Raw genomic sequence first — 23,403 nt, 5'->3', positions numbered from 1 at the left:
AGGATATCCTGTTCAATTTGGTATATATTCTGGCTTTCAGTAGAGTTTGGGTTGATGCAAGATATTAAAATGTGGGCTATACCATTGTAAATTTAACCACCCCTCTCCAAAAATGTATGAAATAAAACCACAGTGGAACAAACTTAACAAAAGTATTTAAAAAGCATTTCAGTATTGAATAATATTTTTAATGAAACACCAAACATGAAAGTATGACTTCCATAATCTTTTCTGGAAGAACAATTTAGATTGTTAGATTATGCACTAGGACAGGGCAATCTACTACAATAATTTTTATTGAATATGACTGTAAACAGACAAATCTATACATAATTAATTTTGAAAGTATATGAGACTCTGAAGGACTTTATAACATTGAGAAATTCAAGTTTACTAGCCTCTTGAATGTGCACCATTAACTCTTTAATGAGATTTCAGTAGTGTTCTAGGTAAATGAATATACAAAAAAATGAGTAATTTAATTCAGATCTAACTAATTCACAAGGAGTCCATACTATCTATTAAGCAATTTATTTTTCTGAATTCAGAAATGAGAAATTGGAAATTATCAAAATGTAAATCTGTAGACACTAATGTATGGCAGTCTTGAGACCCAAATTTCAATGTACAGCTATACATTGAAGGCCCATTATGAAGTATTCTTTCTGGTGTAAGTAGATCTGTGAAGAAACTAATTTAAAAAAAAAAACAAAAAACTGAAAGTACATGACTCAACGGCTTCCACTAATTGCTTTTGCAGCTCTTAGGTGGCCAAAGTTTGAGAAATATTTTTAGAGGACACTGTTAACAGTTTTTTTCACTTGGAATGCAAAGTAACACCACACACATTGGATAATGCTGAACAGAGAACATCCCACAGAAAAGGTTAAAACTTTTTTCTAACGGTCCAGAAGATCTAATAAAGTGACTGATAACACCAAACACAAATGAAATTATGGAAGAGCACTAACAGGAGTATCTGTTAGTTAGAACTTCAGTCCATAGGTGGTCTGAGGACTTCAGTGGAGTAACAAAATGACAGTGATTTTAGGAAGGAAATGGCAGGAAGTGTGGTGTAATGAGGCCATTTTATAGGGTCAAAAAATGCAAGATAATACCATTTGCTATGTAACCCCCTGTTTATAAATATAAGTTACAAGAAAGGGTTATCGGTAAGGGGTATTTTGCTAGTATTTTCTGTTGTATAATGCTGTTGTATCTAAGCTTCAGCATAAGCTGTTAGAAATGTACTACTAAGTGCTTTCCTCCACGTAATAAAATATGGAGATTCCACTAAAAATTCGACACTCAAAAGTATGTACTGCAAACACAAATATTATGGTATATAATACATTAAAAGCAATCTACAATGTATATCTGCTTAAAGATAAGTACTTAATTTTTCATTGTGCTACAAGTCCATGGAATATAACAACAAAATATAACAATATAAAAAGCCAAGCAGAGAAAACTAAATATAATTTTCAATCTGATGTTTCTAATTTTTATTTTTTATTTAAATACTTTGCTTCAAATTCCTTTATAATAAAAATGAACTTTCAATATGTTGAAAATAATCCTTATTTTAAAAAAATGCTTCTTGCCTCCTTCAACTCTGTATATCTTGCTCTCTATCCTTTTTATTATAAATTTTCATTTAGATCTGATCCATTGCCCATTGAAATTGATGACAATATTCAGCTATCCTTACTGTATGACAGCCAGCCCTCTTGGTTATTACTTGTTATAAACATTGTCCATACTGATGAAAGTGTTTTTCTATCAATGAAAACCCTAAGTCCAAATTAACGTATTATCCTCACTCTGATCATTTTCTAAGTTATAGTCTTCAGTAGTTATTTCTTTTGTATTTGAAGATAATTTTATGTCAGGTACTACTTCTTCTAAAACCACTATTTTATTTTGCAGTTTCAATATGTTGTCATCATACTGTATGCCTTCAAGAACCTTTTGCATCTCCATTGTGTGAGAAACAGTTTTCAACATATCATTTTCCACAGTATACAGCTGTGTTGTCAAGTCTTCTATCTTTTTCTCCATACTTAGCAGTTCACTTGATAATCTAAGAATGGAGTGAATAGCATTTTCAATTGTCAGCAAATGGATCTTGCACTCCTCAATTTTGGGTTCATAGTCTGTAAATTTCTGATTCAGGTCTGTGTCTTTGGCTAACAGACTATTTTGTTCTTCTTCTAGTTTTTCAACTGTCTTTGCATGCAAATCCAACTGCTGTTCGACTCTAGAGAACTCATCATCTTCTTGCCTTTTTACAGTTCTAATATTTCTGGCTGTACTGTCTTCCAAATCTTTTAATCTTTCAGAAAGGGATTTAATTCTTTGATCAACTTCATTAATTTGGGAGGTAACTTCTTTATGTATGAACTTTGCTTCAGATTTTAAACCACTAGTGTTTGTGTTCATTTCATCCAAGCTTCTTCTCCAGGAATCTGTAATATTTTGGAACTTCTCATTAATGCTCTGCATCTTTATAGAGGGAGTTTGTTCACTGTTCTGAATATCATTTATGATGTTACGAAGAGAAGATATTTCCTGCTCAAACTCAGTCACCACAGACATGGAGGAAGTAGCTTCATGTAGGATACTTTCAGAAGACTCAAGCTGCATTTGTAACACAAAACAATGTCCATGTCTACTTAATGAGCGTAAGACTAGAAGACCACTTGCATTATTTAACAGAAGGTAAAGAAGATTTGCAAGACTCAGTCCCTTAGAAGCCACTTCACTTGTTACAGGTCTCCTATAATACTATCTGTTTCCACAGCTGGTCTTTAAAATATTGTTGCTGAGTAATCTAGCTTGCAAGAGTCACAGAAAAGAGTATGTTTGTTGTTGTCTTTCTACAGACTACATGCCATTTTCTTTGTTGTCAATCCCTTATTTTCCTCAGTGATTTTTTTTTGGTAAAACATATCATACTGCAAAATGTTCCATGGAATTTAAGTGTAGTATATAAATATCCAAATTATATCATGTATAAATGACAACATTATGAGATCAGTGCTAAAATAACATTAGTGGTGTAAGCCATGCTGTACTCCCATCATTATCTGTAAGATACAGGGATACTTCTGCAGCCAACCTAAGTTTTCTTCTTGCTAGTGTGACACACACACACAAAAAAATAACATAGCAAGGGAAAAAAATTAACTATTGATTCAGTATGTCTTTCATATTACTCGAACTGATCTATTATATAAAAATACTTGTAAATTTTCTTCAAATCAATGTATATTTGAATTATATGCAGAACAGTACTGGCAGAATGAAGTTTGTGCATAAATTATTTTAAATAGTTTAGTGTCTGCAAAAATATACTGGGATATGATGACTATACTAACATCCGCAAACAATTGCGTGACACAGTTGCATTGATAAAATTAAGACAAATCTGACTCCTAAGGAGTCAGAATCTTTTTTAATTAAACACTTGCTAATAATGAAGTATTTACAGTCCTCTGGAGAGCAATAATGATGAATAAAAACATAATAATAATAAAGGACATATACTCAGCTTTAAATTGTAAGGTGAAACACTGGTTCTGATAAAGTCAGTAAGACTTTTGCCACTATTTTCACCAGGACTACAATTTCCTCATTAATGCTTTTCAGTAAGGCTGATATTCTAATACAAACACATAATCAATAAACAAGTGTTTAAATAACTAACTCCAAGCAGCACAGCCTCTAAACTTTCTGTATTAGTTGTCCTACTGCAAGTATAATACATAGTGCTTCACAACATTCTTTGTCTTCTAAGCACTTTATAAAAGTAGATAATTACATTTATCTCCATTTTAAAAATGTAGAGAACTGACAAAGAAAGTGAAAGTGACTTGACCAAGCTTCAGTGGCAAATCAATAAATGAAACCATAACATATCCAAAGTCAGACCTGATTTTGTGTGCCGTCTTCACAAATGTTTCAATGAAATACTCATACAAGGCCTAATCGTGGACAAGTAGAACACATTATAAATATTTACCTAAAAAAGTCAGTTACATTTGACTAAATGACAATGAAATAACACATTGGCAAATGTTCAGAGATTATCCAATTAAGATGTTAATGATTACCTTTTCAGAAATTAAGTTAACTTTATTTTCCATGTCCAGGAATTTTCCAGCTTCTTGCTGTAAGAAACTATACTTTTTTTCCATATCAGCAAATTGACTTGTCTGCTGAAATAGGAACCTGCAAATTGCAAATAAATAAATAGTAAATATATTATATAATTGGCATATATTAAGTGTTATAGGACCTGATTTCACAAGGATCTGTTAATGCCGGGATTTGTGTTCACAAAGTTTGCTAGATCAATATATGAGGAAAAAAATAGGGTTTAATGAAGTTTACTGGAGTTATCAGCTTCCAACAGAGGTATAAAAATAAGAAAACATTAGAAGGTGTGCCTCATTTTACATAGCATGCCTATCAAACAGTAAAAACAACAAAAATACTTACACTGGTAGGCCACTAAATGCTTATAATGCATTGCCTCATAAGTAAGGTATGTTTTATTGAAAAAAGTATTATTTAACTGTTGGAAATAAAATACAATTAAACCAATTTGGACTCTTGCAAGGCATCACAAAATCATGCAAAGGAACTTTAGATTTAGAAAATCTGGCTAGCTCTAATTTTGTTTAACTGTAACCATCCAAGAACCTACAGTGTGTTGTAGGAAAAATTGAATAGCTGTTGTTATCATGATACTAGTTTTGTGAACAGATGCAGATAGTGGAGATCTCAATCCTGTACTTCATATATATGACATATTTGTTTACTGTGACCTTGGTAGCCGAATTGTCAGCATTTTGTCAAGTTACAAAGGAAATAAGACAATTGAGCAAAAAAAATTAATTTGCTGGATTTTTATCAATCCCAAAACAAGGTAGACTGTAGACTAGATAGACTATCCAGGGATAGTCTGTGTTGATGTAGACTATCCAGAGATCCTCTCAGATGAGAACAAATGCATCAAGAACAATACAGTCTATTTAAAATACTTTACTTTTGGTTTTGAAATTTGATAGTTGTTTTTGTTTGTTCATTTGCATATCAATTAAAATAAGAGTTTCAAAAGATCTAAATACAGTCTGCGCAGATTAAGCTCTGCAATAAAAGCTAAAATGCTATCTATATATAGATAGATGCAAAACAAATTTAAATAGATTTGTAAAATAGTTTAAGCAGAGGCATTACTAATCATTTTATTCTACTATGACATTCTGTTTCTCAAAAATTTACATAAAGAAATCCAGATGACACTAAAATAGGTACGAATTTTGCCTAAACCTGAAGATTGAAGTCAAGAGTGTAATAAACTGGTCTCATTTCTTGCACTAGAATTCTGAGAATTTCATCATATCATTTCTGCATGAAACTCATAGCTTCTGATGGAACTAAAATACTGACGATGCTAGGATATTCAGGACACCTTTTACAAGGATACTTGATCTTTACTTGAAGACTCTACTTGATGAGCAATTTGCCACATTGCTGAGCAAAGTACTTACATAAAACTGTACTTCAGTCTACTGATGATTTATTTGTTCCCTGCCCATTGAGCCTTGTACTTTTTGTCAGATTAAATTGCTCTTCTCAATTAGATGCAGTTTCCCAAGCAGGTATTTACAATTCATGAGCAAGGCGTCTGTTAAGCTTTCAGCGAGACAAAACAGATCAAGCTTCTATAACCTCTCGCTGCATGACAGGGTTTCCATGTTTCTTGTGATTATCACTGTTCTTTTCTTGACCCTTTCTAGCTTTAACATATTCCTGTGAAGTATAAACTTTTAACCCAAACGCTATATTCAAACATTACTAATCGTATTGTCCATGACTGAACGTAGCAGAGAACACACAAGAACATAATAAAATCCACTATAGAGGATTACCTACCAGGTCAGCACCAGGCAAATGGCAAGGGAAGTCAGGCTCAAGGCTGTCCGTGAGTCTATCCAAGGGGAACTCCGATTATTGCTGGTCCTGGGATTTACCAGCTTCCCATGATTACTGTCCTTTTTGGCCTTTTGTGACTCCTCATTGGTCTTGGAAGAAGAAATACCTCTCTTCTTCCTCTGCTTAACCTCAGACATTTTGTGCCCTTAAGAAGCAGAAGTAAAAGAGAGAGCTAGCCAAAAAACAAACAAACCCTCCACAGCTAATTACTTGCAAGTGTTCACAGATATAAACTTCCCCCCTTTAGTTACACAAACACCCCCAAATGTTTCTTTTGATGTTTACTATGTTTTCCAGCTGTGTGATTCTTTGAAGTGTCACAATACTTTCATAACACTTTTTGTGAAAACTTTCATTTTTATACTATAGGGCTACTGCTTTCACATTTTCTGAATAGAGTGAACTGTCTAATTCTTCACTTAAGCTAATTTCACCTTTCCAGAACAGCAACCTGTAGTGAAATAAGCCATTTTTGAGACACACTTATAATCACAAAGATTGAAAGAAATGAGCAATATTTCTTTTTTTACAGTCGCTGCTGCTAACACTGTGATGATAATCAATTTCACTATCCTGCTTTACTTGTAGATTTTTAAAAATTATTGCCTACTTCACATTAAAGAGGAAAAGTATATTTTTATCATTTTTAAATATGGGACTGCAAATCAAGATTTAATTTAGAAATAATTCTGTTTTAATGATTTCATATAAAACCAATAATATAAAAATACAAAGAAGAGTGAAATAATGTGGGGAGAGATGGGATCCACCTCACTAAGTGGGGCACGCGTGTCTTTGCCAACAGGTTGGCCAGCCTGGTAAGGAGGGCTTTAAACTAGGAAAGATGGGGGAAAGGGAGAGTTATAGTGACAGGGTAGTTGGCAAAAGACAGCTCAAGTTGGGACGCCTCCAGCAGGTGAATGCAGCCAGGGAAGTGCGCATGGGATGTGGCTATGGAGGATGCTCTTGTATCCCTCCTGGGAAACCTGCGTGCTCGATTACCTCTCTGAAATGCCTGTACACCAATGCACACAGCTTGGGGAACAAACAGGAAGAACTAGAGATCTGTGTGCGGTCTCAGGGCCATGATCTCATTGCCATTACAGAGACATGGTGGGACAGCTCGCATGACTGGAGTGCTGTCATGGATGGCTACGTGCTTTTTAGGAAAGACAGGCCAGGCAAGCAAGGTGGTGGAGTTGCTCTTTATGTGAGAGAGCAACTGGAATGTATTGAGCTGTGCCTAGGGGTGGATGAAGAGCGAGTCGAGAGCTTATGGGTAAGGATTAAAGGGCAGGCTAGCATGGGTGACACTGTTATGGGTGTTTACTGCAGGCCACCTGATCAGGAAGAGGAAGTCGATGAGGCCTTCTACAGACAGCTGGAAGTAGCCAATGCAGTAGCCAATGCAGCCAGGCTCAAACAGTCCCGGAGGTTCCTGCAGAGCACTGATGAGAACTTCTTGACACAGGTGGTGGAGGAGCCAACAAGGAGAGGTGTGCTGCTGGACCTTGTACTAACAAACAAAGAAGAACTGGTGGAAGATGTGAAGGTCGGGGGCAGCCTTGGCTGCAGTGACCATGAGATGGTGGAGTTCAGGATCCTGCGAGGAGGAGGCAAGGCAAGAAGTAGGATCGCAACCCTGTAGTTTAGGAGAGCAAACTTTGGCCTCTTCAGGGACCTACTTGGAGGAATCCCATGGGTGAGGGCCCTAGAAGGAAGGGGTGTTCAAGAGAGCTGGTTAATATTCAAACATCACTTCCTCCAAGCTCAAGAGCGGTGCATCGCTAGGAGTAGGAAGTCAAGCAAAGGAGGCAGGAGACCTGCATGGATGAGCAAGGAGCTCCTGGCAAAACTCAATCAGAAGAAGGAAGTATACAGAAAGTGGAAAGGGGGACAGGCCACTTGGGAGGAATATAGGAACGTTGTCAGAGTATGCAGGGATGCGACGAGGAAGGCTAAGGCCCGTTTGGAATTAAATCTGGCGAGAGATGTCAAGGACAACATGAAGGGCTTCTTCAAATACATCAGTAGCAAAAGGAAGACTAGGGGAAATGTGGGCCCACTGCTGATTGGGGTGGGTGCCCTGGTGACGAAGGATGCAGAGAAGGCAGAGTTACTGAATGCTGCCTTTGCTTCAGTCTTTACTGATCAGGCCAGCCCTCAGGAATCCCAGACCCTGGAGGCAAGAGAGAAAGTCTGGAGAAAGGAAGACTTTCCCTTGGTGGAGGAGGATCGGGTTAGAGATCATTTAGGCAAACTTGACACCCACAAATCCATGGGGCCTGATGGGATGCACCCACGAGTGCTGAGGGAGCTGGTGGACGTTATTGCTAAGCCACTCTCCATCATCTTTGCAAGGTCCTGGAGAACAGGAGAGGTGCCTGAGGGCTGGAAGAAAGCCAGCATCACTCCAGTTTTCAAAAAGAGCAAGAAGGAGGACCCAGGAAACTACAGGCCAGTCAGCCTCACCTGCATCCTTGGAAAAGTGGTGGAGCAGCTCATCCTGGAGGCCATCTCCATGCATGTGGAGGAAAAGAAGGTGATCAGGAGTAGTCAGCATGGCTTCACCAAGGGATATCATGCTTAATCAAACAGCCTTCTATGCTGGAATGACTGGCTGGGTAGATGAGGGGAGAGCAGTGGATGTTGTCTACCTAGACTTCAGCAAGGCTTTCGACACTGTCTCCCATAACACCCTCACTGGCAAGCTCAGGAAGTGTGGTTTAGATGAGTGGACAGTGAGGTGGATTGAGAACTGGCTGAATGGCAGAGCTCAGAGGGTTGTGATCAGCGGCACAGAGTCTAGTTGGAGGCCTGTAGCTAGCAGTGTCCCCCAGGGGTCAGGACTGGGTCCAGTCTTGTTCAACTTCTTCATCAACGACCTGGAGGAAGGGACAGAGTGCACCCTCAGCAAGTTTGCTGACGATACAAAACTGGGAGGAGTGGCGGATCCACCAGAGGGCTGTGCTGCCATTCAGGGAGACCTGGACAGGCTGGAGAGGTGGGCAGAGAGGAACCTCATGAAGTTCAACAAAGGCAGGTGCAGGGTCCTGCACCTGGGGAGGAATAACCCCATGCACCAGTCCAGGTTGGGGGTTGACCTGCTGGAAAGCAGCTCTGCCGAGAAGGACCTGGGAGCGCTGGTGGACAGCAAGTTGACCATGAGCCAGCAATGTGGCCAAGAAGGCCAGTGGTATCCTGGGGTGCATCAGGAAGAGTGTTGCCAGCAGGTCGAGGGAGGTGATTCTCCCCCTCTACTCAGCCCTGCTGAGGCCACATCTGGAGTACTGCGTCCAGTTCTGGGCTCCCCAGTACAAGAGGGATGTGGCGCTACTGGAGCAAGTCCAGCGAAGGGCTACCAAGATGATTAGGGGACTGGAGCATCTCTCTTATGAGGAAAGGCTGAGAGAGCTGGGCCTGTTTAGCCTAGAGAAGAGAAGGCTGAGAGGAGATCTTATCAATGTGTACAAGTATCTTAGGGGAGGGTGTCGAGAGGATGGAGCCAGACTCTTCTCAGTGGTGCCCAGCGACAGGACGCGAGGCAACGGGCACAAACTGAAACACAGACAGTTCCATCTGAATATGAGAAAAAACTTTTCTACTGTGAGGGTGACAGAGCACTGGAAGAGGTTGCCCAGAGAGGTTGTGGAGTCTCCTTCTCTGGAGATATTCAAAACCCGCCTGGATGACATCCTGTGCAATGTGTTCTAGGTGACCTTGCTTGAGCAGGGGGGTTGGACTAGATGATCTCCAGAGGTCCCTTCCAACCTCAACCATTCTGTGATTCTGTAATGTAACTAAATAAAAGAAAAGCTATTGCTTCCTCTCTGCTAAAAGTAAGGTCCCAATACATTCAGGCAATAAGTTAAGAATATCCACTTCCCAAGACAATAAAAGCGTATTTTCAAAACAACGAGATGGAAGTACAGCGTGGAATTTTTAAGTGTAAAATTTTCCAGCATATAGCAAAAAATAAACTAGATACTTTGTGGATTTTGGTTTAGAACAATTTGAGACAAAAGTGTCATGCTTCTTTCTGGATCACTTTGCAGTAATGCAGCTTAGCTACATGTCAAAATATAAATATTTAACTATTGGAGATACTTATGCAGTTGCAAGCATGAGCAAAAGGCACTGTATAAAATCCAAGCTTGTCACAAGAGCATGAAGCTTAGAGCTGTTTGTGAGTACACTACCAGGAGGAGTCATCTTTGTTTGAAGGATTAAGAAAAAAAAGTACACAAAAAAACCCCACCCAAACAACCCCTCTTGTTCACCAAAGAATGGCAAAAAGAGATATTCCGTAACTTTTAAAATACCTTCGGCCTCGAGAGCACGTGTTAGGATATTAAAATCAAGAAGTGATCTGAATGGTAATTAGGCAAATAGTTTAATACAGAAGTAACAACTCGGCTTTCAAAAGGCCACTTCAGTGCACACCGCCGCGCGGCACAGAGCTAGGAGCAGCTCGGCACGGATCCATCCCCTCCTGGATCTCCCGCAGCCTTGCTCGCCCCCTCCCCTCCATCTTGCCCAGGCTGCATCCCCCCTGCCCTCGTCGCTTCTGGGAAACTCCCCGCTCCCAGCAGCGCCCCCAGCTCCGCCTCCCCCCTTCCTCCCACGGCCCCTAGCGCTCCAGCAGCCACCGACCCGCAGGACTCGGGGCAGCCTTTCCCCGTCCCTCCGCAGCCCGGTGCCTCCTCCCGCCGCTGCTAACCGCAGGCGGCGGCCGCGACACCCCTCAGCTGGGGCAGCATTAAGCCCTTGGCACCCGCAACACCCCCTGCAGCCCCCGCTGCCGAGCGGGGCGGGACGAGGCGGCAGCCCGGCAGCTTCGTTCACGCGCCGCGCACCTCAGAGCCTCCTCCCGGCCCCCTACCTCTCGCACGGGCCGGCGCCGCCCGCCTCACGCTTGGCCCGTTGCAGCCGTTGGCAGCCGTTGCCGCTCCCTCAGTCCGCCACGTCACGCGCGCGCCCGCTCCGTCAAGCGAGCGGCCAGTAGGCGCTGAGCGAGCCGCGAGCTGCCGCGGCTCTGTGCCAGCTTTGTCGGGCGGCGGCGGCGGCGGGAGCGAGAGAGGGAGGGCGGGCCCTACCCCGGAGCCGGCGCGGCGCGGCGCTTCTTCCCCCTGCGCGGGCCCGGAAGGAGGAAGTGCCCGCGGGACGGCTGCTCCCCGGCGCGGCGGCAGCCTGTTGGCGGCGGCTCCTAACGGCCCCGCGCGCTGCCGGCCGGTAACCAGCTTAACGGCCGGGGGCGGCTCGCCCGCTCGGGCCGCGGGGGAAGCTGCCTGGGGGCGCCAGGGCTGGGCCCGCCGCGGCGGAGGAGGAGGCCGGGAGGCCCCGGGCGGGCCTCGGCAGCGGCGGGGTGTCGGTGTCGGGAGTAATTTGTTTCGGTTTCTGTTCCGATCGCCCCGCCGCGGGCGGGGAGGCGCTGGTGCGAGTTGCCCCGGCTGAGAATCCCCGACGCCTCGTCTGGATGCGAGGTAACGGCCGCGTGTGCTTGTGACCCGTGCTCGGGGGGGGGGGGGGGGGTCTTTGTGTTTTTGTTGTGTGTGTTGATGGAGGTATTTCAGCCTGGGGACCTGTCGACTGAGAGTAGCGGGGGCGCTTTCGTGTGTCCTTCCTGTGCGGTACCTCAAAAGATCCTGAAGGACTTTCTTAACCGCATAATTTTCAGTGAAAATAGGGAATTCTGCCTGTATGGCTAAAGGGGCACTCCTTCCCAGCCTCGTCGAAAGCTTCTGCATCTACCTGGTCCCTAAATGAGGGGAGGGAGGGAGTGAAGAAAAAAGTGAACGCTTAGGCCGGCAGTTTCATAGTTGCTCTGTGGGGGGAGCTTGCAATTGCATATGTAGTTTTTGGTCGTCGCTCAGGAGTGCGAATAAAGAGACCATTTTGGGACTTTCGTTGGCAGTGAGCCAGCGCTGAAAAACCTCTAGGTGACAGAAGATACCTTTTGCCTTTTCTTCTCTTTTCTTCAGGCACGTTATTTTATGAAATACAGGAATAAAGCAGATTGATACTCAGTTGCTGTGTATCAGATGCTGCAAAAAGAAGGTCACTCATTGGCAGTGTTGGGGGCTCCCATCTTCTGTCGTGTGTCAGGCTCCCCCATCTGACTTTACCCAGTTCCAGGGCTGGAGAAAACACTGAGTTTTATCTTGTGGAATTTGTTACACAGGGAGCTTATTTTCGGTTGTAGCTCTTGCCCAGTGCTGTCAACCACAAGCCCACTCTTTTTTCTCATCCTGTTCTCCCAATTACGTGACTCGAGGACTTTAAAAATTTGAGGGATGCAGAGGGAGACAAGAAGTATCTTTTATAGTAATATCTGGCAAGATCCTAATGTACAAGAAGCTTGTACAGACTGTGATTTTTAGTTCTGCAGGTTTTCCTAAAAATAATGTGGTACAAACTTGGAAAATGACTCACGTTAGTGCTTTCTTCTGCAAAAATTAGCAGTACTTCACTGTTTTTTTAAATAAAAACTTTCATTCACTTAATGAGCACAAGTGTTTCACTGTGAGTCTAATTGTTAAAGAATGAAATGTTGTTCCTGCTTTATGTGCTCCTAAGAGGAACAATCAGAGAAATATTGTAGTTAGATTAAATACAGTAATGCTCAGCTGTACATTTTTATTCAAATATAATAGCATATGGCATCTAAATAATACTTCCAGAACACTATTCATATTCACAGTAGCTTGTGAACTATTAAGACTTAACATGCCTTCATATCGTCCAGCCAAGCTGGATTAGTGAATCATAAGCAACATGATAGAATTCCTAAAAAGATTTTCATCCTATTGTTATATCAAGACAGAAGGTGAAAAACAACTAAATATTTCAGCTTTCTGCAGTTTGTAGTATGAGCTTGCCTGAAGACTCACTGTATTTTCCACTAATATAGTGACTCTGCTACTTTTTCTGCCTTTTTTAAAATCAAAATTTGGAAGGTATTTTAAAACTGTTTTCTTTGTACTTTTAAGCTGTGTTCTGGTTCCAGCTTGGCTCTTTTTTCGTTTCCACACTGAAGAAACATGGATGTGAAGAGTAGAAATTACTTACTTCTGAATCGCCAAGCATTGGAAAAAGACATCAAGACCTCATACATTATGGATCATATGATTGCTGACCAAGTATTGACATTACAGGAGGAGGAGAAAGTAAGACAACAGGTAGAATCATCTTTCACTTTTTCTTCTTCCTAGACTGCTCACGTGTTTTAGCATCTTTTTTCTACATATTTGTTTCAGTATATGATTCCCAGATTCAGCAGATTCTTCAAGCATATGCTTAGCATTCAGTTATTATCGCAGTTCATGAGTTAAGGGCTTGGCTGAAGTTGAGGCCTAATTTTAGAATAGTAAACAGAGGGTGATAGATTAGATGATTTATAAGCTCTTTTAGTTTTGTGTAATATCTTTTTTTTAATGTTTGTTCTAGAATACACAGAAGGAACGAGCAGCTATGCTAATAAACATTCTTCTTAAAAAAGATAATAATTCATATAGATCTTTCTATAATGCACTACTTCATGAAGGGTACAGAGATCTTGCTGCACTTCTTCAGGATGGCATCCCTACCATCTCCTCGGGTAGTGTGAAGAGTTCTCTGGATGGAATGACTTCATATGGTCAGTATATCTATGGCAATCCTTGTGCTTGAAAGTAAAGACAAGTTCTACTTTTTTTCCTTACTAAATGACTGACTGTAATACCTGTTTTGATGAAAAAGGAGTAGTTGATGTATTCATTTGTTTTGGTTTTGTACTAGTCAGTATTGCTGTATTTCATGTAATTAACGTGGTATGAGAGGATGGTTGTGTCTTATGCAGGTGATTTTGAAAATTCTCTTCCTTAGTAACACTTACCTTAAAAAAACAGAAACCTGAACCTCTCATAGTTTTCTCTAAATCTTAATATTTTTGTTGTAAGTGAAGGACTTCATGTGTGTATATATTAAAGAAGCTGAATCTAACATGAAAAGCTGCAGTATCTGAAACTGACATTCCCTTGAAGAGTAATCTATAAGATCTCACCCCCCACATTGGCTGATCTAGGTAATAGGTTGCTTAATTTTCTCTAACAGATCTTTTAGTTACCTTGAATAAGTTCCTAAATTTTACATAAGTTGACTGATATGAAATAAATTGTTAGTTTCTCATGGGACAAGCCTTCTGCTGCATTTGACAAAATGTCAGGTAAATCTTATAGTGTAATTATTTTCACTCTGTATTTTAAGAAGTGTCATAAAGTCATGGAATTTTGATTGCTTGACTAAAGTTTTCCCAAACTTACCAGTATAATATGGTACTGCACCTAGCAGTCCACTTTGTGGCCAGTAGTGGACTAATTATGCATACATTACCTTTTCCACTGTGCTTTACCCGCTGTATTGCAAAGCCTGTTGTATTAGCTTATATCAGAGAAAGTCCAGCTTGGACCACAATGCTGTGCTGTTAACCACAAAGTAAAAGCCTTAGATGGCATGCTTTTTCTTCTGCTGCTTGCTGTGGAGCAGCAACTTCTGGCTGAGAAAGCAACTAGGCAGTTGGCAATAGCAATGTTGAGCAACTGTGTTTACATTTGCCATAGTTTCTATTGGTGCTGTTAATTATCCGTGTGCTTTTACGGATTGATATAACTAGCTCTAGCTCACAAAAAATAGTTATTAATTGGGACACCACTGGTGCCTGCTAAGTAATTTGTTTTTGAAAAGCAATTTTTTTTTTCTTTTGGTATCTGGTATGGTTAGTTCATTAGGTTTTAGAGCACTTGTATGGGGCACAAGTTGGGGGAGGGAGCCCACTAGTTATTTTGTATTTTTTTTGAAGCAGCATCATATTAATTTATTCTTTATTTCGATATGTTTTTTGTTTTTTTTTGTTTTTGATTTTTAACTTCAGTTAAGACAATTCTCTGTGAAGGAGGTGTACCACAGAGACCAGTTGTGTTCGTTACTCGGCCAAAACTGGTGGATGCTATTAAGGAGAAACTATACTGTTTGCAAAATGATCCAGGCTGGGTCACAGTTTATGGAATGGCAGGCTGTGGAAAGACTGTTTTAACAGCAGAAGCTTTAAGGGATCACCAGCTCTTGGAAGGTACTTTTAGAAAAATGTCTATATTTTTACAAAAACTATTACAGGTATATGCATATTGGGCATATGTGACTAGGCATCTTATGTCATCTTGAAAGTAATTTGGATTTAGGTTTTGAAGTTCCTTAGGTGCTCCTGAAATGTTTACTTGTAACTTACAGCCTTCATAACCATTTTGTGCTCCAGCTCCACCAAATATTTTACTAATTTATGGGAAAAGATTCTGAATAGCTTTTCACCTTGGAATCTGTTTTGGTTTATGAGAGTAGATACTGCTCAGTTTTAATTAATTTGAAATGTTACTTCTGTAAGTTTAAAATGTAAAATAAGCATGTTTAACTTTATTCTTTTTGAGCACTGTTTGTTAAATCCTCCAACTCCTCACCATGCTACATGAATTTAGAAAAAAATCTTGTAACTTTTGCATGTATTTTAATAGTGGCAGACTTTTGTGGAGTGATTACCCTATTATCACTTTAGTTTAAAATGGTTCATAAATGAAACCACTTATTGAATTTTTCTCTGTATAGGGCACATGGAGGGGAAAGTGGGACTGAGGCATTAGAAAACATGATGGAGGGATAGAAACTGCAACATTCCCTGCTGCAGCTGACTCTCTAAATACCATCTTGCTCACTGTTTTGGGATAACTTCAGATCCCAGCCTCTGAACCCCTGCATTAATACAAGATCAAATGAATGAGTGCTGAGTCAGACTAGCAGGAAAGGTGGATGCAGAAGGAGCTGCCAAGGGTTGGTCAGGAAGGCAGGTGGAGAGGACAGACAGCATCAGCAGTAGTTTGAATTCTCTGTGGGTACTTGCCCTACATAGCCTGTTCCTTTAAAAATAAAAGGTAGTAGTCATGTAGAACCATCCTTCTGTCTTAACAGTAGAGTTGTGAGCTTGGCTTATAATAAACTTTATGAGCAGTTTTCTATTTTCTTTTTAATTGAATTATTGATTACTATTATAAGTTGTTATTAAATATTTCTAGTTTTAAATACATAGCATGATTAAAATTAATTCTTTGTTAGGTTATTTTCCAGGAGGAGTTCACTGGATATCTGTTGGAAAACAGGACAAAGCAGGGCTTCTAATAAAACTTCAAAATCTCTGTAGTAGATTAGACCATGACTGTACTCTTTCACAAAGGCCACCACTTAACATTGAGGAGGCTAAAGATCGTCTTCGTTTGCTGATGCTACGCAAATACCCCAGGTGATGTCAATAAGATGAAACACTATTCTTTAATAAATCTTTGCAGAGTAACTTTGGTCTAATTGCCAAAGTGGTTTGTGTTGTGGTTTAATGTCTCTTAAAAAATCTTTGCTCTTCCACTTTTTGCTTTCCCTCTTTGTTTTACTGTAGATAATTAGGAAGTTTTGTTCAAGTTAAAGCTAGAAATACTTTTATAATTTTGTTTCTTGGGTAGGCATTGCTGGTAGAATTTTCTAAATTACCATCTTGCATGTGATAAAGTAAGGTGTACAGATAGGTATACAAAAATGGGAGGTGGAAAGAGATGCTCAAAACAAATGATGTGTACTATATTTTTTTTGTGATATGATCAATATGTCCAAAAAAACAGTTGCTTTCAAACCTCAGGAAAAGTGAGTTAGTTTAATCAAGTACAATCTTGGTTGCTGCACAGCTTTTCTTCATGTTTGAGAAATAGTTCTTATTATTTGTTGAGGATTTCATGACTCTCTGGGAAAACTTTTACTAAACTAAACAAGCCTGCACCTGAGCAAGATACCTCAGGAATAAGATTCCCATGTTGTGATCTCTATAGATGACTTTGAGTAGAGAAGTATTGGCCTTTTTTGTATAGAACAAAAAAAAAAAAAAAAAAACCTTGAAAAACATTGCAAGGTCCTCCACAAGAAATCTTTATTAAGGTTACCTTGTGTCCTTATCACAAAGCAGTGAAAAGAACTTTTATTTTTTTTGTGAAGTCTCGTATGAAAAGTACAAACAAGACACTTTCAAATGAAAATGCAGGTTTCCCTGAAGTACGTTCACATTCAATGGTTGTCTCCATTGATGCAATTCTTGATATTTTTTTTGTTCATTAAAAAACCAAAACTCCTCCATGAAGAGGAATCTGGATGTTTAATTCATGCTTAACATTAGTCCCTTCTGAGCAGAAAGGAGAACTGAGTTATTTTCCTGTAGGATATATCTCTGACATCATGAGCTATTCCAGAATAGTAGCTGGGTAGTTGTATACCTGAGTAGCGTGATATTCTGGTTGATGTACTATGCTATATTGTTTCTGGTGCACAAAGTCACTCATCTAATGCGGTGCTTTATTGTATTGTGTCAAAAGAGCATTACACTGAGGAAACTCAGGGGGAAAAAAGAAAGTAACAGATTTTGGAACTACTTGGTATTTGATAGTATTTGAAAGAATTTTAGTTGCAGCTGTGAAAGTGTCTTCCTTACAGATAGCCAGACATTTCATGTAGAGTGCTGTTGAAATGGCAGTGTTGATTAATCAGTTTCAAGATAAGGTAATAGGTGTTAACTCTGACTTCTGGCTAGGAGTATTACAGAGAACACCTACACCTCAAGGAGAAGAGGCAAGGATAAGGTCATAAAACTTTTCCAGTCTGACTGATCTGTAAGCCTTATTTCATTAGGAAATCGTGTTAATGTGATCATACTGTTCATCTCTATCCTGTTTCTCCTTTCCCTTCTCCTCCATTCCTCCCGAACATTTTGAGCATATTGCCAAAATTAATTCAAAGGGTAAGAACTTCGTATCTTTGAGAATTCTGTAAGTTTATGAAAATGGACAGTTGGATAAAGAAGAGAAATCAAGTAGGTGCCTCCAGTGGAGAAAAGGGATTTACAGCACGAATTCAGGGGGAACATACTTTCTATCTTACTAGCCGGCCAGTTAGTAAGGGCTGAGCTGGGAACAGGCGACAGCCTGTGCTGCATCCAGCCTAGTTAGATATATGTGAGAACATATTGTAGGAGCAAACTGTAAGTATTGCTGATGATGGGCTGTCGTACTGGGCATGGAAGGAGGTATAGGCAGGCACAGGGAAGTCTTCTACATATCATTCTGGTGAGATGTCTGTTAGTAGCCTACAAATATAACTAGCCATAGCATTGGCTATGCAATCACTATAAGATATTCTTTAAGTAAAGAGAGCCCCATCATCCAAGACGATTCTTTTACAAGAGGATTAGTGTCTCAGAGCTTTCTGAAGATTTAAAAATAAAACCAAAAACTCTCAAATCAAGAGGAAACTGAAATTATTTCTCCCACAAAACTTACTAGCCTATGTCAAGCAGAGATCAGTTATCCTGTCCTACACAACTTTTTCCATATTTATAATAACGGGTAACATGAAAAATGAAGTAAATATTTCTGCTTTTCTTGACATGTGCTAAAAATATATTTCTCAAAATTTTAGCTTTTACGTTTCAATTGTAGCAAAAAAAACAGGTTTCCATAACTGTAAAGCAACAAATAGTAAAAACACTTGATTTTTGGAGATACTTGCATTCAGCATTCTTGCACAGTGTTTAACTCTTGACCCTCTTAATAAATTTTTTTTCTATTTATATGTGAAATATTTTAGGTAATACATTACAAATACTGAAAATGTTCTTTCATTATTAAAATAAAATACAGTATTTTAGAACTAATAGTTTATCTGAAATCTGCACCATTTCTTCTTACTCTAGGTCTCTTTTGGTCCTGGATGATATTTGGGATTCTTGGGTGTTAAAAGCATTTGATAATCAGTGTCAGGTTCTTATTACCAGCAGGGACAGGAGTGTAACAGATGCTGTGGCTGGTAAGGAACAGTTTCATCTACAGGTTGTGTGTACACAAATGCAATTTGTTGATATAAACTTTTAAAAGAATCTGATAGAATCTGTGTCTATCAACTTGTGCACAAGTGGCAAAGTTTTAGAATTCTGCTCTGTAAGACTTTATGCTCTTCAACGCAATGCATGCCATATGTTATCCTAAAAGTTCTCTATCTGCTTTGAAGACTGCAATGATTCTCAATAGGATAAACTAAACTTCGTGGCACTGCTGATATTAGACTGATTATCTTTACCGTGTGAAGTGTTCACTGCTACATGTCCACAATGCAGCTGTAATTATAAGATTGTATTGGGTAGAATTTATACTATTATTAGTACTAAGCATATTAAATATTATGCAGAAAATCATGAACCAGATCCTTTGCTCCAGATTTTGCTCAGAAAATATTCTGAATTTCCATAGGAGTTCTTTTGAAATTCTTTTCATTTCTTTACATGTTTCTGTGTCTAGGCAAAAAATATGAGATTCACGTGGAAAGTGGACTAGCACATGAGAAAGGACTGGAGGTCTTGTCTCTATTTGTAAATAAGAAAATAACAGAACTGCCAGAACAAGCTAATTGCATTGTAAGGGAATGCAAAGGTATGATACTTGCCACTTTTTATTGTACCACTTACTACTCAATGTTTTTTATCTTTCTTTTAGGTTTCAGCTTACTGGAAGAGGAGGGAATATTCTGTAATACTGTACTGCTTGCATATAACACAAGTGTTTGTTGGATGGTCTTTCAACTATGTAAACAAAATAAATGTCTCATGTTGGTTTCTGGTTAGTTTTCTTCAACCTATCTTTATATATATATATATATATATATATATATATATATATACACACACACACACACACACACACACATTTATAAGAGAATATTTTGGCAGGTTTAGCAGATAACTATATGGATGGCATATTTGCCTGCCTGTTCTCCAGCCCCTCAAGAATTTCATCAGTGAATCAGCAAAATGGCCTCATTTGTTCAGCCTGATTTATTTACATTGTTGGACTTTATTCCTTGAAAATCTTTAAGATTAATTTAATCTCTTCCTTCAGGTTCTCCTCTTGTGATATCCTTGATAGGTGCATTATTACGAGACTTCCCTGGTCGTTGGGAATACTACCTCAAACAGCTGCAGAATAAGCAATTTAAAAGAATAAGAAAATCTTCTTCATATGATTATGAAGCTCTTGATGAAGCAATGTCCATAAGTGTTGAACAACTAAATGAAAATTTTAAAGACTATTATAAGGACCTTTCTATCCTCCCAAAAGATGTTAAAGTACCTACTAAGGTAATAATAGCAATGCAGAAATCTCATAGTTGTTAATGAGACGCAAACAATAACTTTAAAGAAGTCATAAAATTTGGAATTGTTGTTTATCTTTAATGATTAAAAGTAATTGGTAGAGTGGGTCCATTACTGTATCATGATTTTTATTGTCAGTGGTGAAACTAAGAAGTTGTAACTGAATAAATGTGTTCATAATGTTACTTTAATGTGCGTCTCAAATATAGCTCTTTAATTAGATTGTAATTGAGCTCTCTGAAGGCTAAAAAACTGCTATGTAAAATATCACTCCTTTGAGAAAAAGATATGATCACCATGAACCAGCACATATAGATAAATGAAGATATAATGTATAATTTGCAAGTGACAGACCATGATTTCAGTATTGCAGAGCTCTGCAGTTTTTTTTTTTTCTCACCAGTCTCTCTCATATAGCAGGCATTTACTAAACATTTTGTAAAGTTTAAAGTCTCCCATCTAATAGTCAGTAACTCAGCTGTAGAATTCAGCTTACTTCTGAAGTGTTACTTTAGAAGGATAGAAGGTGTATTTGAGGAGGAAATTCAGTCAAAGGATATTTTACATTTTTCCCCTTTTTCCTAAAAGTGTATAGTCTGCAAACATGGTCCCAGGTCTTATTTACGTCTGCCTTGATTCTGACAACCTTAATCTGCCCAGAATGTTGCCTGAAAATTGTGGTGAACTAAAAATAGCTTTAAAATATATAGGACTGTGAAACATTCTGCTAAAGTAATTGTGCTTCCTCGATGCTTTGAGAAAAGCTTTTGCTAGTTAGGTCAAGAAGAAATTTCCTCCCAGCACCTTTCTGGTGGCTCTGGTGATTACTTCAGGACTCTATAGTGGCTAAAAAGAGGGAGCAGCTTTAACATTTCTGTTCTTTGTTTCCTTCTTCCACTTCTGTCTGAGGTTCTCTCTTACTGCAACTAGATCAATATTGCTTCCCTGGGTGATCATCTGATTCAAAGATAGCCTGTACAGTTGGCGCTGCAGCGTGTTGTAGCGTATATTTTGATAATGGTGTTTTCCTTAATTTATTTACCTGGCTGTGTGATGAAGCTGGATAAGGTACAATTATTTCCCTCTAAAAGCTTCCTGATTATGTATAGCAGAATTATTAATCAATTACTACTTCAGGATAGATATTTCTCAAAATCTGACACAGTTTATGGATTACTCAGAAAATAAAAATTAATTTGTAGACCTCAAGAGCAAGGTATGCCGTGTTCACAAATATCTGCTACTGCAGCTTAAAGTCTGTCGTCTTTGTCACTGTTGTAACCAGGCTTGCTTCTGCTCACTCTAAAACAAGCTCTTTTGTTTTCCTGTTTAATCTCAAAGAATCTGTCATTATTGTTGCTGCCCTTCTTTTCCATGCCTGCTGAGTTCCCTGACATCTTGTCATCTAGCCTTTCTGCTTTGTGCCATCAGACTTCCTGTCCCTATTTTGCAGAGTTCCAGATAAATCTTTGCTTTAGATATTAGTATTTATTGCTGGGAAATGCCAGACTTTGGTGTACTTCTGTATTACAAGCCTACCTTGATTGGTAACCAGCCTGTTGTGTAATTTGGTATAAAGGAGTTGTAAATTTACTGAATTTATTATCATTTTTAAAATATTTATGTTAGTATGTGTTTTGCTGTCAGTTAATGAGTAGCCTTTTATAATGTTCCTACAAGTCAAATTACCCCTTAGTTCTACTTATCTTCTCTATCTTATTGAACGTTTTTTAGGTTCTCTGTATTCTTTGGGATATGGAAACTGAAGAAGTTGAAGATATCTTACAGGAATTTGTTAACAAATCACTATTGTTCTGTGATCGTAATGGGAAGTCATTCCATTATTATTTACATGATCTTCAACTTGACTTTCTTACAGAGAAGAATCGCAACCAGCTTCAGGTAGAGTATTGCTTAATCTACTTATTTTTAACTTTACTCTCTAAAGCTGGACATCTTTCAGAAAACGTAACTTTGTTAAATCATAATCCAAAGCAATTTCATAATATAGGTCCAGAACGCAGTTAAACTTAATACTTAATTATTATTAAAGGTGTTTATTTTCAACTTGAGAATGTGGAGTGATTTCATGATGGTTCCACTTGCAGCTAAGAAACTAATCTGAGAGAAGACTCCATATCCATTGTTTCTCTGTCAAAGATATTTCCAGTAGAAGATGGAATGTTCCACTGATGATTCCAAAAGACATCAAGAACAAACCAGAAAAGGAAATTTATTATTTAATACTGAGAAGTGCTTTTTACTCTTCCCCCTCCAATTTAGGGCAATACTTGCAGGAAGAGGCTCTGTAAGTTGGGCCCAATAAAATATCATTTTTGGAGGAGAAGGTAGAAAGATAAGATATGAAGGACAGGCAAGTTTTTAGGTCTTCTTATATCTACATATGTAAGTGTTTTTTACATTAAGTGTGAGTAGCCAATACCAGAGTGATTTGACAGCTGTTCTTGACCTAAGAAGGAAAGTTAACAGCCTGTTTTTCTATCTTTAATATCTGGAGAATGTTTCTGGAAAAAATCTTAAGAAAAGCTTGCCTTTAAAATTGTATGTTTAACTCAAGTTATTGCTTATTTCATTTGTTGACATTTTACAACTGAGAAATAATAATAAAAAAAGAAGTTCCATAGTACTAAAAACAGTCCATACCTTGTTGTATTATTAATTGAAAGTGTGTTTTGATTCATGTTGCAGGAGCTACATAAAAACATAGTAAATCAGTACAAAAAGTATTACAAACTTAATATGCCTATTCCATCTCAAGAGGATTGCATGTACTGGTATAACTTTCTAGCGTATCATATGGCAGGTGCCAACATGCAGAAGGTGAGTTCTGACTAGTGTCCCCAGTTTCCTTTCTCTCGCTCTCCCCTCAGCCCAGCCTTTTTCCTACTTGCCCGCTCTTCTCCCAGGCTTTCATGCAAATACACAAGCGTTCAACATACAGTTCTTTCGGGGCCCCACTGATGATCATTGTGTATTACGAAAACAACTTTATTTCTACCCTTTGTCTCTTACCTTTTTAATCAGTTCATGAGAAGATCTTTCATTTCATATCATAATAGCTTGTGTTTCTTTTCCTTCTGAAGAAACTTTGGTGAGAAGTCTTCTGAAAGCTTATATTGTAT

General features: G+C 38.9%; 2 protein-coding genes across 4 annotated transcripts in view; one reads left to right on the top strand and one right to left on the bottom strand.

Moving 5' to 3' along the window:
* Nucleotides 1–166: 166 nt before the first annotated feature.
* On the bottom strand, nucleotides 167–11,114 carry IKBIP (IKBKB interacting protein). Its single transcript, XM_067312102.1, has 4 exons — nucleotides 10,886–11,114; nucleotides 5,944–6,148; nucleotides 4,116–4,233; nucleotides 167–2,640 (listed from the first exon to the last, which is right to left on the bottom strand). Exons 2-4 carry the CDS (start codon nucleotides 6,138–6,140, stop codon nucleotides 1,795–1,797), a joined length of 1,161 nt encoding a protein of 386 aa, XP_067168203.1. The 5' UTR covers nucleotides 6,141–6,148; nucleotides 10,886–11,114; the 3' UTR covers nucleotides 167–1,794.
* Nucleotides 11,115–11,144: 30 nt separating this feature from the next.
* Nucleotides 11,145–23,403, top strand: part of APAF1 (apoptotic peptidase activating factor 1) — a 36,613-nt gene continuing 24,354 nt past the window's right edge. The window contains exons 1-10 of one of the 3 annotated variants that reach the window (XM_067312081.1): nucleotides 11,145–11,486; nucleotides 13,010–13,181; nucleotides 13,450–13,639; nucleotides 14,912–15,109; nucleotides 16,141–16,324; nucleotides 18,809–18,921; nucleotides 19,410–19,541; nucleotides 20,007–20,245; nucleotides 21,995–22,162; nucleotides 22,970–23,101. In XM_067312081.1, the coding sequence (XP_067168182.1) occupies nucleotides 13,044–13,181; nucleotides 13,450–13,639; nucleotides 14,912–15,109; nucleotides 16,141–16,324; nucleotides 18,809–18,921; nucleotides 19,410–19,541; nucleotides 20,007–20,245; nucleotides 21,995–22,162; nucleotides 22,970–23,101 (1,494 nt within the window). In that variant the 5' untranslated portion in view covers nucleotides 11,145–11,486; nucleotides 13,010–13,043. Of the gene's footprint in view, nucleotides 11,487–12,992; nucleotides 13,182–13,449; nucleotides 13,640–14,911; nucleotides 15,110–16,140; nucleotides 16,325–18,808; nucleotides 18,922–19,409; nucleotides 19,542–20,006; nucleotides 20,246–21,994; nucleotides 22,163–22,969; nucleotides 23,102–23,403 lie in introns of all 3 variants that reach the window. The other 2 variants (XM_067312074.1, XM_067312090.1) reach the window with 2 other exon arrangements.

This window comes from Apteryx mantelli, chromosome 1 (assembly GCF_036417845.1).
Source record: "Apteryx mantelli isolate bAptMan1 chromosome 1, bAptMan1.hap1, whole genome shotgun sequence".
Taxonomy (NCBI): domain Eukaryota; kingdom Metazoa; phylum Chordata; class Aves; order Apterygiformes; family Apterygidae; genus Apteryx; species Apteryx mantelli.
Note: the sequence above shows the minus strand (reverse complement) of the source record. Positions and strands in the feature narration are given on the sequence as shown.